The sequence below is a fragment of the Pagrus pagrus genome, assembly GCF_965226575.1.
Source record: "Pagrus pagrus genome assembly, chromosome: 22".
In the NCBI taxonomy this organism is placed as follows: Eukaryota; Metazoa; Chordata; class Actinopteri; order Spariformes; family Sparidae; genus Pagrus; species Pagrus pagrus.
This window is the reverse complement of record NC_140204.1, coordinates 5,506,706-5,525,985: the sequence shown is the minus strand read 5'-3', so window position 1 is coordinate 5,525,985 and position 19,280 is coordinate 5,506,706. Positions and strand designations below refer to the sequence as shown.

Genomic DNA, 19,280 nt, shown 5'->3' with positions numbered 1-19,280 from the left:
CCATCAAATGTAAGAGAGGAAGACGACTGTTTGAGGTTTGAATGTCACGCAAGTCTGGTTCAGTTTTGAGAAAACACTGACTTAACTATACAAACTATACAAAAGTCCTTCATTTAGTTTGTTCAGATGCTCTACCTGGCAAGTGTTGAGTCATTTATCAAGCAAAGATCGCAAATATTCCCCAGTTTCAATGATTAATCAATTTATCCAGAGAATAATTGGCAGGTTAATGATAAATAAAATCACCTAAATCCCAGCTACTGGTCTGATTGTGGACTTGAGGAGCGATCAGTTCAAGCAAAAAGAGACTTTTAGAGGTGAAACCGTTCAGTATTTCACAAAAAAAGAGTGAGAAAACATAACACGTAACATATTTACAGTGTTATCCCAAAGTTTGTGGACGGCTCCCGACAGAAAATGTTGTATTTTTCACTAAAACATGCAATTTCTCATCATTTTGGACCGCGATTATCACAATATCTGTGTGCAAGATGTTGGAAAAGCTGGAGCAGATATTGCAAAACTTGCACAAGAAGTCCACTGGAGACCAACTACAACCATTAGATCTAGGAAAAGTCATTAAGTTAGTTATAGTTATAAAACCCTGACATATTTAGAACAGAACTGATTTTGTTTGTCCGTTTCATCTTATGATGCCTCGGAGGTTACTGCTGGTTTAAAGTCAGGAACTAGAGCGTTAAACGGTCCTTTTTCTGCATCTATAACTTTACAGCCATCCCCATCAGATATCGGGGTTCAGTTCTGCGTGTGGCTCGACAGGTAAAGTGAAACACCTTTTATTCTCCTTAAATCTTCCTCTCTATACGTTGCCACTCTCCAGTTGTGAGACCGGTGAGAAGCACATATGCACAGATGACAAATCAGCTCTCTTAAAAGCCCTCAGAAACACATGCACACACCCTCCATCAACCTCTGCCCTCCAGTCTGAGCCTTGTGAGCTTCTCCTCCCTTCCTCACACCCACGCTCACACAAGGCCCTCTTTATCAGGGCGGGAGGAGGGGAAGGGCCGCCATGGAAAAAGAAGAAAGCTCCCACGCTCACACCAACAGCAGCAGCAGCCCGATGTGTGTGTGTGTGTGTGTTTGCATGTATGTCGGCGTCGAGCTCCATTGATCCCCGATGTTGCAACTGTTGGTTGTGTTGTCCTGAAATGGCCTTTTTGGTGAGATCATTAAAGAGAGCAAACAGGACAACAACGCCCCAGACGGAGGAGCTCCTTCTGGGCTCAGATGAAGCCTCTGAGAGAGGTGGAGGAAAAGGAAAGGAAAGGAAAGGAAAGGAAAGGAGACAAGATGAGAGGAAAGGAAAGAAGAGGAGAGGAGAGGAGAGGAAAGCAAAGGAAAGGAAAGGAAAGGAAAGGAAAGGAAAGGAAAGGAGACAAGATGAGAGGAAAGGAGAGGAGAGGAGAGGAGAGGAGAGGAGAGGAGAGGAGAGGAGAGGAGAGGAGAGGAGAGGAAATAAGAGTAGAGGAAAGAGAAGGAGAGGTGATTTGTGGAAAGGAAAGGAAAGGAAAGGAAAAGAGGGAAGGAAAGTAGGGTGAGGAGACAAGATGAGGAGAGGAGATTTAAGGAAAAGGAAGGAAGGAAAGGAAGGGAAGGTGGGGAGACGAGATGAGAAAGAGGAAAGGTGATTTGAGGAAAGGAAAGGAAAGGAAAGGAAAGGAAGGAAAGAACAGGACAGGACAGGAAAGGAAAGGAAAGGAAAGGAAAAGAGAGGAAAGAATAGGAAAAGGCAAGAAAACGGTAAAAAGGAAGGTGAAGAAGAAGAGCATTAGAGAGGAAAGAAAGAAGAAAACTAAGAGGAGATGAGAGGAAAGAAGTGTAAAGGAGAGGAAATATAAGCAAGGAAGAGAAGGAGAGGAGCGAGAAGAGGAAAGGAAAGGAAAGGAAAGGAAAGGAAAGGAAAGAAAAAATAGAGCAAAAGAAGAAGCGAAAGAAATGAACCCATAATGTGATTTACACAAAAATGTCCCTTCAACTTGACATTTAATTTGGAGTTATGTTAGATTGATCAAAAACTTCCCTCAGAAACCCTCCTCTATTAATCAAGAACATCCTCAATTTGAGACACGAGACCACAGAAACATCCTGTGGTCCAGTCACATGGATCAACACCAACATGTGAGCAAACACTCACTTGTGAACAGAAGTCATCTCTGCCTCAGGTTAACAGAGCGGGTTTTGTTTCTGAGGAGGAGGAATGCCTCTCCGTGTTTTTACATTCCCTCCATCTGTTTGCCTCTCGTGGCTTCTTCTGACTTCAACACACACAGTTTGGACGGACTCCCCTTCGTCCGGGCGGACCCGAAAACACACACACTTCGCGCTCGAGCCGTCCTCACACTGCTTCCCATCGACATCCATCATGTGTGAAATGATTTTAATGATTTTCGAAGGGCGAAACTACATTTTTTGGTCAAAATTGAGTTATTGCCTGTGTCTGGCTTTCTGACCAAAGATATGATTACATCAACATGTGTGATTTCTGTGAACACAGCCTTCTCATTTTGCTGTAAATACAAAATAGACCATTAAAAGGGCAAACATACGGACAAAAGACAGCTAAAGTAAGAGGGCCACGTCAAGTTAAGGCTAGCAGTTAGCAATCCCTCCTCTCTAACCACTCAATCACACTGATTACTGTGAGGATGTAGAGCTATTTAACACTTACTCTAATGAGACAATAAGGCTTACAGCAGCTTTAAGTTCATGATTTTCACTCAATTGTTATCTGTAAATGAAAAATATCCATTTTGGTTTACTGACATTTTGGTTATATGACATAAATATGGCAATCGTGACTGAGAACGGAAAAAAAACAGCTAGCTTGGCTAAAAGGTTAGCATTTATCAGACGCCGTCATGTCATTTTTTAACTGTAGTGATTTAATTTCATGTTATTTGGTGTTTAATCTATATTTAAACCACTTATTTACATCTTTTAAATTGTAAATTAATGTATTATAATGACTTTAATAAGTAAATAACTAAGAACCTGAGCAAAACAAAGAAACCCCCTGGTGAAACAACAAGCCAAAAATATATAAAAATGAAAGCAATACCACGCTTCTATTTGTAAACACAGCTGCAACGTGTCCATCAAACTTTGTGACCTCTCGTTCTCGCAGTTCTGCCAAAGAAAGTTTGAACGATAATGATAAAACAGCGCTGATAACAATCTGAACAGTTACATGATCACTTTCTGCGCCTTGCATATGAACTTCGAGCACAGCTGGATCACCAGAACTGATTTCATGATACTGCAAGTTAAAATCATATCGAAAGTCATTGACGTCGGAGCAAGTAATAAACAAAAAGTGAATAATGAGTGCTGATTAAAGTCTTAAATTGGTTTATTTAGACTCAGATTTACATATATAATCAGGAACAATACTGTCCTTCCTTTCTCTATTGCCATGTTGAGTCCACTTGACATTTATTAATGAGTATTCAAGCATTCCTCCACTATATATCTAAACACTCAGCCGACTCTGTGGTTCCTCGTGTTTGTTTTTAATCCAGAATATTTCCAGCAATTATTTAAAAACGTGCTGCCGCCACTCTCTGGTGGGTCTCCCCACTCGTATATTTTTATTAGCCGTGCTCCCGGGACGAGACTAAATATTTTAAATTCAAATTAAAAAGCTCTCCTCCTCCTGCTTGAAGAGTTGCCAAGAAATGTGTCCATACTTGTTTTTGCTTGGCTCGAACACAAACAGTCCTGCAACCAGGGCGCCGGTTAAATCCAGGAGGACACCAGAGTGACAACATATTAGACATAAACAGCGCGAAAAGGCAGCTAACATGCACACAAAAGCTGCAACCTTGTGCTGAATTCATATTTTAAGAGGGTAAATTGAGGAAAAACATGTAAAGAAAGAAAGATTTAGTGCTGTTGGCTTCTTAAGCATGCATACTTACACAGTTTATGAGCCTATAAAAACACTTTTCACCACTAAAACTCTGATTTTTTTTTGTCTAAAAGGGGTCTAGCATTTTATTCCCCGCAAGAAAATACAACTGAAACAGGAGAAGAACAACAGAGGAGAAAGCATAACCGGTGTTCGCTGCCAAGAGACGAAGGAGAGAAACTTAATTTCCAGAATATTCAAAGAAAAACAGCCGCCCACATCGTTTGATTGACGGGCGATCTTTGGGAAATCCAGTGCAGAAACCCCGACAGCTTTACAACAAAGATGTTCTTACCACCTTAATCTCCAGTAATGCCATTAAAATCTGACTTAATCTGAGAAAACAAGCCCCTCGTTACTGACTCTGAGCTGCCGGCCACATCAAAGCTCTGCTACCCAGACTCCTTCAGTGGCGGAGCACAGCAGCACCTACGACTCTGAGGGAAACCTGTCGAACCTTTTACCCTTCGCCGTCATCCAGATCAATACATCATAAAAACACGCACTCCAACTCCCATAATCCACCACAACAACCCCCTCCTCACATGCACACACACACACAACTGGGTCTTTTTAATCCTCCATTAGCCTGACACTCAAGCAGCGACACTTAACCTCACTCATACGCTTAAGTGACAGTCGCACACACACACAAAAGAAACAATACACACTGTCTGGTTCACACACACACACATGGGTTTGTGTATATGTACACACCAAAAGGGAAAAAGACCATTTTGGGGATGGATGGCTCCTCTTGGGGTTGATATGGGGACAACAATAATACACAAATGAAAACAGATCTACTCCGAGAGGTTTTATGAGGACACTGTGAGCTAACAGAAACACACAAAACACACATAAACACAAATTAAAGCAGTCTTCTATTCTGGTTGTGCAATCTGGGAGACGTAATCCAGAAAAACATCACATGTACAAGAATAAAAAAAGTATATTTAGACGCAAAAACAGCAGTTAGTGTTATTTCTGGCTTTATGCAATACTTCATTTCCACAGCAGCTTTGACAGACACAGAAAAATCATTGTCCGCTGCTTGTTGTGAAAATAAGCTTAACGTTTAATGTGTCATTGGGATTGTATCATCCAGGAAGTTACTGTCTGTTGCTCTGAAGACACTTCTAATGCTAAATCCACAGCCTCACTAGTGGTGGAGCGATACATCGATCCGGATCGATGCATATTTTCAATGATCGACGATCCAATAGCATCGATGTAAAGTGAAAACATGGATACGTATCGCCGCCATTGTTAAGATACGCCTTTATTTTGAAATTCCCATGGCACGTGAGTCCAGTCCTGACCTCTCCACAAATGTGCGTACACAGAAAAAAGACTTTATTTCATCTTCTTTTATGGTGCGTGACGGTTGATAATGTGTCCACACACACACACACACACACATATTTCCATGCACACACATACACACCCCTGGCTGAGTGTTTTCTGGTGGAGTATGGAAGCCATTAGATCCGGTGCCCGGCGCTGACAATAGCAAAGGTTGAAAGGTCAGCGGCCTGGTGGGGACCAGCGACGGACTGGATTGATCCATCAATGTCATACGTGTGTGTGTGTGTGTGTGTGTATCGCCTTTATCTCCGCACACACTTAAATAGGGGTGAAACATTAACTACTTAATGTGCACTAAATGACCTTGCCCTCTCGTCTAAAAATCCCCCACTTCTTCTTCCCTCTGGTTGTGGTTTCATGACTGGTTTGTGTGTTTATGAGCGAGACGGAGAGAGAGAGAGTACATTGTGTATATTTTTACTTTCTATCAGATCAAAGCTGCTCTGCCAGCTTTCAAAACTCTTTTCTCTTTATGCTTTTTTTTTCTATCTGGGCTTCCTTTCAAGTATTTTTATGAGAGTCATAACGGATCATACTGGAAGAGTTGAGGACAAAAAATTGATAATAATGAGATCAAAACCACGTTGAGCTCCTCGAGGAAAATGCCTTCGATTGTGGATAAGAAAGTATCCAACATGTAGAGATGAAAATGCTAAAATCTGCCTTTTTCAAATGGGGGTTTGGTGTTTTGTACCTGCCGTCAATCCCACCAAAATTTTGCCAATCGGTGTCTTTCTACATCCACATTTTCACATGAAACTGATCGTTAGTTGCCAGTTATTTGTCTACAAAACTGGAAACTAACAGAGCAGTCTCTCTGAGGTTTAATTTAACAGTTGTTGACAGATTAGAGAAGCCACCGCACAGAGATGTCAGATTTATGAGTACAAACACTCATCGTTGACACTTGCCACTGAAAATCAAACAGAAATGACCTGAAGGATGTTTGTATAATTAATTATTAATCATTGTTTAATTGTTCTTCACACCCTGATAACCAAATTAATTATAAGTTGCCGAATATAAATGATGCTTCACATGAGAGGTTCCCCATCGGTGCTGTTTTCTTTTGCTGGTTTTTAACCGAGCACCAAACAGGACCTGGCAACATCAGAATCAAAATGTGATGACAGGTGAGGGTTTAGTCGCTCGTGTTGCCAAACCATCGTCAGTGCAGCGTATACAAAACCCATCGACACAGGGTTTTATTTGGCCAGACTTTAAAGGTATCCTGTAGACTTTGGACCACAATATGGAGTAGTGTTTGTGTGACTTGTTTGTATCTTGTCAGCAGACAGTAGTCAAGTTTCTAACCATACTGTAACCAAGACGAGAGGACAATACACAGCTAGCGATGTGTTCAAGGACAGGAAAGCATCGATGTGACAGCTGTGTCCAGAAATCTGAAACCTTCTACTCTTCCCTGGCTGCCCTTTTCCCCACCTCCTCTATCTTTTGATCTATTCTCTCTCCGTCCATCTATTATCCAACGATCAGCCCACAGCTAAAGGAGCTATAGACAGCCTCCTTTCAATTTTAATCAAGTCGTCTCGCCACTTTCTTTTCCCCTTATATCCAAGCATCAAACATCCGCCTCGGTCTTTTCTCTTCATTCACCTTTGTGTCCTTAATCCACCATCTTCCTCCGTCCTCCTTACATTTCTATCCCTCTGTCCGTCCCAGTTCATCCATCTTTCCTACGTTTCCCTATCCCGACCATCCCTATCACATCCATCTCCTACTCATTCGTCTCCATCTCCACTAGATATGGGATAAGTGGGTAACCGCTGTGAACCTGCAATAAAAAAAAGGGCTCCAGACGAACACTGGTCGAACTTTCTTAATGTGATTATAAATAGGAATAAAGCTGCAGATAAATGTTTATCGTCAAGAAATTGCGTTAAAGTTACAAAGATGTTTAAAATGCTTGACAAACTCAAATAAATGAACCCAAATACTCCTGGCGTATTATAAAAAAACATTAATTGAGACAAACGTTTACAGTCTGTTCACAGAAAATTAGTTAATCGGCTAATGTGTGTTCAAAGGCAACTGTCAATACACCAAGTAGGTTTTTGAAAATGTTTTGCTTAATCTGGCCTGCTAAATCCCAAGCACACCACTGCGACCTAAATGTTTAATTGCACTTGACAGATTTTTGGATGCACGTGCAACCAGAACAGTCAAACCCTGGAGCCCTGATATAGCAACCTTTTGGCACATCTGAATATTAAATAATATTCTTCAACTTTTTTCATACTCTGGCCTGCTAAACATCTGGCGCACTGGTGCGACCGATGATTGTGTTTTGTCAGATTTTTGGGCACATGTGCGATCAAAACAGAGCCCTGAAAAGGCAACTTTTTGGCACATTTTGAAGATTAAATAATATTTTTAGACATTTTTAAATCTGGCCTGCTAAATATCGGGCTCACCAGTGCGACCAATCAAAATGTTATGTGACGGTTTGTTGGCAGCGCGTGCACCCAAAACAGTCTCGAGTCCTGAGAAGCAACTTTTTTGCACTTTTGAACATCAACAAAATCATTTATAGGCCGAAAATGGATCATACAGTCTCCCAGCTACAGCAATGGTTGGCTACTCTGTCATTAAGAGTTGTTCTCGTTAAAATAATTCAAGTTTTTGTGTCTCGCAGTAGCCAAAAACTCTCTTTCAGAGGCTGTCATTCATTATAAACAGAATCAATTTCAAAGACACTAAATCCCTGTAATCCACGAGAAGGAGACACTGAATATTGATTATCAGCCGCTTTAATCAGCTTTCAAAAACCCAAATCCACCCAGAATCACTCAAACCCAAGAGATGAATAAACAATTTGGGCAAACTCTTCATAACTCCAAACCAACAGGAATGCAACACACCCACTTTCCCTCTCCTCCCCGCACCCACAAACGTCGGTTCCCCTCTCAGACGTTACATTCATCCAGCGACGGAGCGAACGTGAGGAAAGTTATGACTCGCAAAATGCCACTCAGCATCCCCCCCGAGTAACCTGCATCGCCTGAGAAACGGGAGAAAGACGGAGGGATGAAAGGGTGTTTTCCGTCAGACGCCACCGAGGGCAGACGGGAGGGACGAGAGAAGATCCAGTAAACAAAGAGAGTTTTGTGTCATTTTAGACCTCAAACTGGAGTCATCTTGCCAGGGTAGCCACGAGAGTGGACCGCATTGCATGGTGGAATGTGTGTATGTGTGTGTGTGGTGCATTCTTGGGTTTGGGGCATGGCTACGTCGCAATAAACTGTAAACATATAAACACAGACGCACAGAAAAACACGCCAGTTATGGCCGTAACGGGCCCTCCTTAATCAGGCATAATGGCTCGGAAACTGCTTCTAATGTCGAAGCGTGGAGCGTAATCGCTGCTGTGTGGTTGGTGGAAAATGTTGTTAAGGGGAGCCGAGACCAAGAAACAAGGTGGGATTAAAAGAAGAGGACGACATGGACTGCACGTGAAGCAGTGTTGAGTCTATTTAATGTCAGATAATAGTGACACAATCCTTTATAAACTGACTGTATGCTGGTGGCTTTCAGCAGGTTAGGGTGAGGCAAGTTCAAATCATATTAACCAGAGGTCACACACTCTTACGTGAGCACGGTTTTGAATGTAGGACTAAACCTTGAACTGCAGGTCAAAATGTGCAAATCAGCAGAACAGAAAACCCGACAGAGGTTTCCAAAAACTGCTCTCTGTTGCATCAAGATGGAATTTAAGTGAAATCTGAGTGAAGAAAAAAACATGGCCGAGGCGTGTGTGTGTGTGTGTGTGTGTGTGTGTGTGTGTGTGTGTGTGTGAGTGTGAGTGTGTGTGAATTGCCCCCCCAGTGAGAGGGTAAAGAGGGGGTTTCTGAAAATGCAGTGTCCGACAAAAACAATAACAACTGCAGCCGCCTCGGGTCAGGACTTCTACACTCCCAACACACACACACACACACACACACACACACACACACACACACACACACACACACACACACACACACACACACACAGAGTTCAGCTATGTCACATATCTCCAATGTATCTTTAATATCTTCACCTCCTTTTTGTTCCATGACACACACATAACACACAAGTAATAACAATGTTGTGTGTGTTTGAGGGTCAGTGTACTGATGTACCTACACAGGGAGGCTGTTATTTTAGTGTGTGTGTGTGTGTGTGTGTGTGTGTGTGTGTGTGTGTGTGTGTGTCAGGGTGGGGTTGGAATGTCTCTATCTCTGATCTGTGGAGCCTTTAGCTGTTTCTTTTAGGCTACATCTGGAGGCTCACACACACACACACACACACACACACACACACACACACACACACACACACACTTATTCACAAGCATAAACTTCAACATACCGGTGTGTTAGGGCCATTTTAATCCATATCAGACACTGCTTATTCAAAGACTAGTTATAGGCTAGTGTCCCCGAGGGCAATCTAGTCCATCTACAGAAAATACCACAATGCTGACAATAAAATTAGCCTTGTTTTTTGTGAGTTATCAAGCAAAAATGTCAAACATTTTCTAGTTCTAGCTTTGGTGCGAGGGCATCACCTTGGACTCCTTATCTGTAGCCGTTGTATCCACTCCGACAGTAGAAACAGCTCATCGTTCAAGCTGACTTGTTGCCTGTACATCAAAATAACTCAACTGTGACTTAACTTTGCATTTTGTTTTCTCCACTGATTGATAATCATCTCTCAATGAAATACTGAAAGATTTTTGAGCTGGTGCTCCTAAAGTTTGTGCTGGTGTTCACTGCTCATGTTCCTAAAATTTATAGTAGGGAGCACCAGTGCTACTAGAGGAAAAAGTACTAAAAACAATTTAAAAATATTTACATTTCAGATGTAGGAACCAGTGAATTGTTTCTTCATAAATGACTTGATATGATTAAATCATCTTCAAAGTGAAACCATGTTTTCCTCCTTCAGTCTGTTCATGATGCAAAACTGGATATAATCTGCTGGAAACATGAACACTTCTTTCTGTTCCTCTCATCAATATGCTCTATTGTGCTATGTTACTGCACAACATATGTTTTTGGTTAGTTAGGACAGTTAGCAAAGCAAGTCAGGGCAGAGGATATGGAAACACACACACACACACACACACACACACACAGTAGAGACAATAGCATCTCTATCTGATGGCATCCTCATCTACCCCCCGCAGAGCAGATTGCTACTGGAGGCTACCTTTACTGGAATGTAGGGAGCAACACACACACACACACACACACACACACACACACACACACACACACACACACACACACAGACACACACTGTTTACCAACCCAAGACATTTGGTTGCATACCTTTGACCACATGTCAAAACATTCTTTAGTAAAATCCCTGGATTGCTGTTACTGTCAACAGAGAGAAACACTATCGTCTCCATCTTTGTTGCCTGTTCTGGCCGAATCCAACTCCAGATTGCTCGCAGTGTTTTCAAACAGACTCTGCTGGAATGCTCCCCACAAGAAACATGGCCTGATTTCCGACAAAAACGAAGAAGAAGAAGAAGAAGGAAAATCCCTTTCAGCCACTAATAGGAAACAACAAACTCAGACCAACATCCCCCATACCAACATGGAGCAGCGCTCAGTTTGGGTTTATCTGAGGTGAACTTGTAGAACAAGATATTTCCAAATCCTGTCTCGTAGAGAGCATCGTATTACAGAAACTTAGTTTGCATCAAAGCAGATGATTCGGTGAGGACAGGTCAGCATTATTAAGGGATGTTTCCGCAGTGTGTCCCATGATGAATCCAGATCTTGCCAAGTTGAAAACTTAGGACACAATCAATCAAACGTGACGATCTGCTAGAGTCCAAGTCTGGTCCAAAACAAATATCTTGATCAGTTTAATCGTGATCACAAGCCACAATATCTAAGTTGCAATCTTCTTTCTCAATTTTGAAATGCCCTGTAGACTATAGACCAGACTTCAATCTTTCCATCTACACCATTAAAACATAACACATCAAGGAATGGAAAAGCAGCACAGTTGGTTGCTACAGTTGCTAGAAAGCTAGTTAACCAGGCGTGCTACACTTACAAACCCACAAGACAGTCCAAAGTCTTGAGACACCTAATATCGCACTTTGTCACTTACTGTGACAGATTTAAATCAATTTATTGCTTCCCTTTATCCAAACTTTCCCATGTCTCCTTCCAGATGAATAAAAATAAAGATAAATAACATTAAATGAATAAAAAACACATAAATACAGATACACACGAACCTCGTGGGTGACTCTGTGACATGCCATTAAAAGCCCAACAGTCATGTTTGAGGGTCATTTATCATTTAAAACTCTTCCAGTTGTCATTCTCATGTGTTTTCTGACTGGTTTTTATGTCCTTTGTCAAATGTGGTCGTGATGACTAAGTGGTGAGTTCCTTCTATTGTTGTATCTGACAGAGCAGCTGCTGCTGGGCTGTCAGCTCACTTTCATATGTGGTTTTATGATCTACAGCGAGCTCTCTGAAGACACGACTCCGTGAGTTTGTGCCTCGTCAACAGTTTTCCCGGCTGCACTGCGGTCCCTGACCGTGAGGCGGTGCTCCCATGGGACGCTAAAAAATGCGGATTACTCTTCGGCTAAAAAAAAAACTCCAAGAAGGCGTCGTTTGACATGATGCACTTTTGAGAGCTGTTAATTTGAGGCTCGATCAGTCGTGTAATGTTTTTAACACTTGTCCAGCGCAGTTGTTTCTGATGGATACCAGTTGCTGTGTGAACTGTCTGGACTTGGAGGGGTTTTCCCCACCAGACCCCTGCAGACCAGACATCTCTGCTATCTAAATGAACATCAGACTCTTCGTGTTGCACAAGAGGCTGTCTGAGTGGACTGAAGCAAAGCCTCCCCGGCGTGCAGCCTCCACTATCTATTTTCATTGTGTGTGCGGGTCTGTTACCTACAGTTTGTTTGTTTATTGGTACTGTGGAAAATAAGTATTGAAACAGTTGTGACGTCTTCAGGTTGATTCTTTTGTCCAGCCACCAGTCCAAACCCCCCAAAACTCTTCATTTACTGTCAGAAATGAGGAAGAAAAGCAGCTAATCCTCACATTTAAAGGTGCACTATGTCGTTTTCGGGAGGACATTTTGAAGATCTTCATTGACTGATTATTTTTGTTATGCCAAAACAAACTAAATAAACAAACTCTCTTTGTTTCCATGACTGAATAAACTGAATAAACAAACTGACCTTAAAGGACAACACAGTTTCACACTGTTTTACTTTGTTTATATGTGGCGGACCCTGCCACCTTTCTAGCTTCAAACAGTAAATATCAGTAATTATATTATCGTTATATCAGTGGTATAAAATGGTGCTAAAATGACAAAAATGTAGTTGATGGGACAATATATCGCCCACAACGTTATTGTAACAGCAATGAATAAAATAAAAAATAAAAATAAATTGACCAGTAGTGCTTCTCAGGCCAGGGCTCACCCGATCAGTTTCCATGCCGCCACATGTATTTTCATCAGAGCCTGCTTAAGCCTTGACTGACTGGCTAACAACCTGACTCACTGAATGGTTGACTGACTAGCAAAGCAAATGACTGACTCGGTTAACTTGCAGCGCAGATAAAAACCTTAAACCCCCCGTGTCATCACACAGCGGCTCGCCGGCTGAGGGAAAACAAGTATTCAAGTCTGACAATCGTGTGTATGAGTAATGCACACTCGTGTAGGAACACACACACACGATACGATATCTCCACACACACCCCACGGTGGTAATTTGTTATGCTCCTGGAGGAATGTTGACCAAATGGCTTATATCCCTCTGCTGTCTCAAGACTGGGGAAGCCACCCTTCCCCCCTCCAGCAGCGTATACACTCTCAAAAGGGAACATGGACGTCCTGAGAGGGCAACTGGCACATTTTTATGAACTCTCTGTCTTTTATACATGTCCCACAAAGAAGAAGACTTTCAAAAATCGAGCACAAATCCACGAGAAATTCACTTTAACCGTCTTCTTAATCCGGCAGGAATCTGTGGGAAGCACAGGGCTGCAACGGACAATCAGTTTTATTAACTACTGAACTTTAGTTGATTGATCAATTATAAAATGGAGGCACTTCTGACTGGAACGGATCTAAGGGCATTCCAAGAACCCACTGGGGGGATTATGTATCCAATCTGGCCTGGGAATGCCTTTGGATTCCCCGGGGATGAACAAGAGGTAGTAAGTAGGGTGAACGAGGTCCAGACTACTTAGCGTGCGAAACCACAACCCAGATCTGGATGAGAGGCAGAGGACTGGATGGATGGATATTAAATGCTGGGCTGTCCAGAACACCAAGCTGCAGTGAGACTTTCCCACGAATACTCGAGGCTTCAACGACGACACAGGACATCACGCTCTCCTCACACCTGCAGTCGTTGTTTACTTCTATCAGCCACTGTCTGAAAAGTCTTCTTGACGAGCAAGCGGGGGTGTTGAGATGTTGTACACAAAGGGAGGGTCAACTCGGCCCTCGTCACAGCTCCAGAAATATTCCCTCACAGATGCTTTCCTACTCGTTTATACTGTTTTATATCACGTGCAAACGCCATGTTTTCAGGTGTTGACACCAATTTAAAGTCTCAATTTCTCGCTGTTTATCCGTTTTTTGCCTCTGTTTCGGTGCAGCTCCTTCAAGATGAAGCTCATGAATCCATGACTTCCCTGGGAAGGATCACTGCGGAGGTTATTGGGGAAAACGATGATGGGTGATACTTCAGGGCTTATTATTCCTGCAGGAGTTTATGCAGTCGATTCCTGAATCTCTCTCTCACTTTTACACTCCCCCGTACACACACACACACACACACACACACACACACACACACACACACACATTAACTCGTCCCTCTCTCTCTGAAGTGAGAGGATTAAGACTGTATTCAGCTGTGGTCCGCACCGACACAGTAAACCTCTGTGTGGAGGTCCGACGGAAAGTCTCACTGGCCCTCACTAAACCTAAAACACATTATACACTCATGTCATTCACACACACACACACACACACACACACACACACACACACACGCATATATACACACACACACCTCAGCTTTACCTTCCCTCTATGTTCCTGTCTTTCTCCTCTTTCCTTCAAGGACTTAACACTTAATCATTAAACACTTTAAACACTTTTCTGCACCTCAGCTCCCTGTCCACCACTCACCGCCTCAGCTACTTTATTGTGTGTGTGTGTGTGTGTGTGTGTGTGTGTGTGTGTGTGTGTGTGTGTGTGTTTTAACTAGCCACTGGACACAAAACAGCCATAGAACACAGTTTGATTTTTATCTTCTCAAGCAGTCCCAGTCACATTTTCCCAGGGGCTGTGTTACTGTGTGTGACTTAGTGTGTGTGTGTGTGTCAGTGTGTGTGTGTCAGTGTGTGTTTCCAGATGACTGAGCCAGGCTTTTCCATTCCCCGCTGTGGTGCTGTGGTGAATATAGAAGCACACCGGCCAACATTTACACCACCGCTGCTGCAACTCCTCGACAGAGTGGGCGAGAGGCAGCCAGGGAAGGGCCGACTGAGAGAGCAGAGGCTGCATGTCAAGACGGCCTACTTATGCACTGGACTGAACACACACACACACACACACACACACACACACACACACACACACACACACACACACACACACACACACACGGACCACCCCCAGCAGAACACACACCAATAATTACTCGCAGTAATTCAAAGACACCCTCCTGATCTGCAGCAGCTCACCGCCCGCGGCGTGAAACTGTGAGAAGAGGGCCGGGGAGGAAAACGTCGGCCCCCGCGAACTTTATCGAGGTCACATCGAAATCTGAAAGCACACTGCATCTCTTACAACGCCTTCAAACTCCCCCGAAAAACACACCTGACCACGCCGCACGTCTATCAGCTTCCCTTTTTTGGCAAAATATGCAGCAATTTCCAGGCAATTCTCACAATCGCCAAGAGAATTGCAATCTTTCTTTTTCAAGGATTCCCACGTTTCTGCCCCAAACTCGCGGTTTCACTCGTCTGTCAGCACTTGGGCATTTCTACCATCCAGCCAATGAGGTGACAGGGAGATGAAGCGAGCCAGGGGATCCCCTCGGGAACCCCTGTTAGCACCCTTTGACCTCCAGGGTTTGAGAGCCCCAGACCGCTGCATTGCATTATATCGGGGCTTTTTTTTCTTCTTCCTTCATAGACAGTGACAGCTGACAAACATCAACCGGTCCGGATATTTGCTGGAGCTTTGGACAATAACTTTTTATTCTGTGCAGCAGAGGAGGAGGAGGAGGAGGAGGAGGAGAGGTGGAACAAATCTAGCTGTGCAAGAAGTCACAATACAGAGAAAAGAAGGGTTTTTTCAGGACTTTTTTCAGCGGGTTGAAAAGTTTAAAGCAAAAGGGACCAGACTGGAAAGCACATGTGGATGAGAGAGCAGACACACCAGCCTGCAGAGCTGAACACAGTTACTGTTTTTTGGGGGGGAGCTGCAGCACCCACATCCTAAAGAAACACAATTATTTAAACAGATCTGAGTGTGACTACAAATATGAAACCAGATATATACAGAAAATGACACATAAAGCAGCTTGGACTCACTTTTAAGCAGTTTTAGGTCACGTAACTGAGATTTCCTGCACATGTATGAGTGTCATGAAAGCCACTTGTTGCGTTCAGGCTCTTACTTTGGTGATGATGAGCGGCTCGCCGTGCTCCAGCCCTCCTTTCAGCGTGAACCCCCAAGGCGCGCCCCCGCTCAACTGGACCTGAATGTGGTGGAAAGAGACGAGCTGCTCGACCGTCTCCATTCTCCGTGTGTATCCGCTCTTCTTCTCCTCCTTCTCCTCCTTCTTCTTCTCTAACTTCTCTCTCGCCCTGGACCGAAACTGCTGCTAGCTTTAGCGGTGCCGGCGGCGGTCCCTCGGCTTCTCCATCACCGCTCTCACAACAACAACGAATGGATGGATGGATGGATGGAGGGGTGGAAGGAAGGAGTGAGTGAGTGAGTGGGAGAGAGGGGGAGGGAGGAAAGTTTTTTTGGTGAGCGTCAAGCTCGTCGAAGGGGTCGCCATTTTGTCGGTTGCGACTTCCGGTCAAGATGTTAAACGCCGATGAAAAGTACACGTTAGCTTGTTTTACACTTATGTTCCTCGTCCAAAATATATCACAGAAGTCTCCAGATTGTTTCGTTTAATGTTATAAGCTAATACCGCGTCATTTCTCCCTTTAAAACGGCTACACCGCTTTTATTTGCGCGTCTAAATCAGCTACTTCCGGTTACGTACGCTAGCTCGACGCAGCAAACTTTGGCAAAACTTTGGGAATAGCGGCAGGCGGCCCCTCCCACTTTTCGAACGGGCCGAGTGTGATTGACAGAGAGCTCCGCCAATAGCAGACAGGCTCCTGCTGAAGGCGTCCAATGAGAAGCGAAGAAGGGGAGGGGCTTCAAGCGCAACAACCGCTGTATTGTAATAACATCAGGCAGGCTGGCTGCAGCCAGAACAGAGTCTGTAGGTCATCTGAAACGTGAAACCTGCCACTTTGACACCGACCCCTGCGAAAATCATCATCATTACTTCATTTAACCTACTGCTGACAATTTATACCCTCAAAAAGGAGGATTTTAGAGGTCAAATAACAGCATTTAGACGACTATAAGTATAAAAATAAAGGGAAAATGTGTCATTTTGGCTCCTATACTAACATGCAATATCACAGTAGATTGAGGACAAACTGTGAATCACTACAAGGTTACCAGCTTTGGAGGATACTGCACATAAGTATCATTTTGAGGCACTTGCACTTATTTTTTTATACTGTAAAATGTAGTTTCAGTTTATATTACTTGATAAATCCAGTGCACCACATTCATGTCATTATGTTTTACGTCTAAACAAACTAAATAAACCGAGTCTTCATTTTCATTTCATCCTGTTTTACTTTGTTTTACATGTGGCGGACCCTGCCACCCTTCTAGCTTCAAAATAAAACAAAACAAAATACATATTTCTGTATTTTTATTTTATACATTTTGCATAATGAGCACTTTCAGTAGTTTTTACTTTAAAGAGAAGAAGAATCTTTATTTATATCAAATATCATACAATGCATATCATGGTGAAACTGGTTCCCTGCAGTTAACCCATCCCCAGGGAGCGGTGGGCAGCGTAAGTGTATGTTTTGTTGCTAAAACTTTGTTAGTGCTGTATTTTTTTAAACTTTGGTATCACTATTTTTACTGAAGGAGAAGAAAACGTCTTGCACCACCGGTTAAAAGTAGCTCCAGTCTCACTGGCTACGACAGTAAAATGCAACAAACACAAAAATACATCAGTGATAACAATACAGCAATACAATATACAGTTCAACTACTGCGTAATATGTGTTTTTATTTAGCTTGACAGTACGTAAACCAATATCCTCATACATCCTGCTGAACCTGGTGTCAGAGGCTTCATCCTTCCGCACTGAAGCTCTGCAGACCTGCAGCCTGAACGACGACAGGCCAACAACAACATTCGCTATCACTTCCCACACATTTCTAAACCGTGAGCAGTCGAACCAGCTGCTTGTCTAAACTCCATATTAAGAAATATTAAACCAGCAGTTAGAAACGCTGGAAAATGAGCTAAACTTAGTGGCATCTTTAATACTCGCCTGGATGGATTTTAATAAAATAGTCTGAGGTCGCTGCAGTACATCAACATAAGCTACAACTGAAACCCTTTAAAGAACAGTTCCACATTTTTGGAGACTACAGTTCACTTTCTTACAGGACATAAAATGAGAATATTGATAACAATCTCACGTCTGGAGCCGGAGTCGTGACGTTGTTAGCCTAGCTTAGCATAAAGACAGGAAGCAGGTGGACACACAGCTAGCTAGCGCCCTCCCATTGTTAAAAAATGTAGAAAGAAGCACCTCTAAAAATGATAAGTTGTGCTATTTTCACATGATATCATTCAGACAATAACTACGAGCAACAGGGTCATAAAAAACATTCGGAAATATCTGACACTGACAATATTTTCCACAAAATAACTACAGGAAGTGTCAACAAACATTTAGCAAACCACCACCGGTCGTAACATCTCAATAACATTCAATATAAACATTCTTACAAACGACTCAGCTAATTAAGGAGCTAAAGATTGTTCATATCTAGTTTTACGTTAGCTACAACTCCAAATACGTAAAACTGCTAAACTAGCTCAAAGGCTAACAGTGGAGGTAGCCATCTTGAACTATTCCTTTAAAAACAGATGGCAGCTACAGGTGAAGCTGATGTTTAAGGGTTCATTTTTCCAGTAAAGTAGTTAAAAAGTAACGTTTTCAACAATGTGTCTCTTTTGTACTCAGATAGTGATTAAAGGAGCAGTTCACCCAAAATCAAAAACACATATTTTTCCTTTTACTTGTAGTGACATTTATCTGTCGAAGTTTATTTATTTATTGATGTGTGTTGCTGAGCTTATGGAGATATTGGCCGTAGAAATGTCTGACCTCTCTCAAGTATAATGTAACTAGATGGCACTCGGCTTTGTGGTTCTTAAAGCACCAAAAAATACCTTAACAGCAACGTCTCTTTCCAGAAATCATCGCCTGTTACTCAAGATAACCTGCAGACATTGTTGTGAGCAGTTTCTATCTTCTGTCCAAATGACTACACAAAAGGAAGCGTGGATTTACTCATGGACAAGAGGCTAGCTACGCTAACTCGTGTTTTTGATTTTGTGTTGAACTGTCCCTTTAAAGCTGCCTGATACTGCAGGTAAATAATGCACACACTTATTCAGATACAATCTCCAAGCTGAGTTTGAAGTTAAGAGAGTTACTTCTGCCTTTTTTTGGTAAATGTCATCAACCTAAATGCGTCTCCTGCTCAGAAGCCTCTCGAAGCCATTCGCAGCATTTTCCCCCCATAGCTTGAAGTTTTCCCACACTCCCTCTGCAGACCG

At 42.8% G+C, this 19,280-nt stretch overlaps 1 protein-coding gene across 2 annotated transcripts in view; it reads right to left on the bottom strand.

The window, feature by feature from the left end:
• Positions 1-16,606, bottom strand: part of shroom4 (shroom family member 4) — a 67,895-nt gene extending 51,289 nt beyond the window's left edge. For both annotated transcript variants that reach the window (XM_084345065.1, XM_084345066.1), the window contains exon 1: positions 16,008-16,606. In XM_084345065.1, coding sequence (XP_084201191.1) covers positions 16,008-16,130 — 123 coding nt within the window. In that variant the 5' untranslated portion in view covers positions 16,131-16,606. The remainder of the gene's footprint in view (positions 1-16,007) is intronic.
• Positions 16,607-19,280: the final 2,674 nt, after the last annotated feature.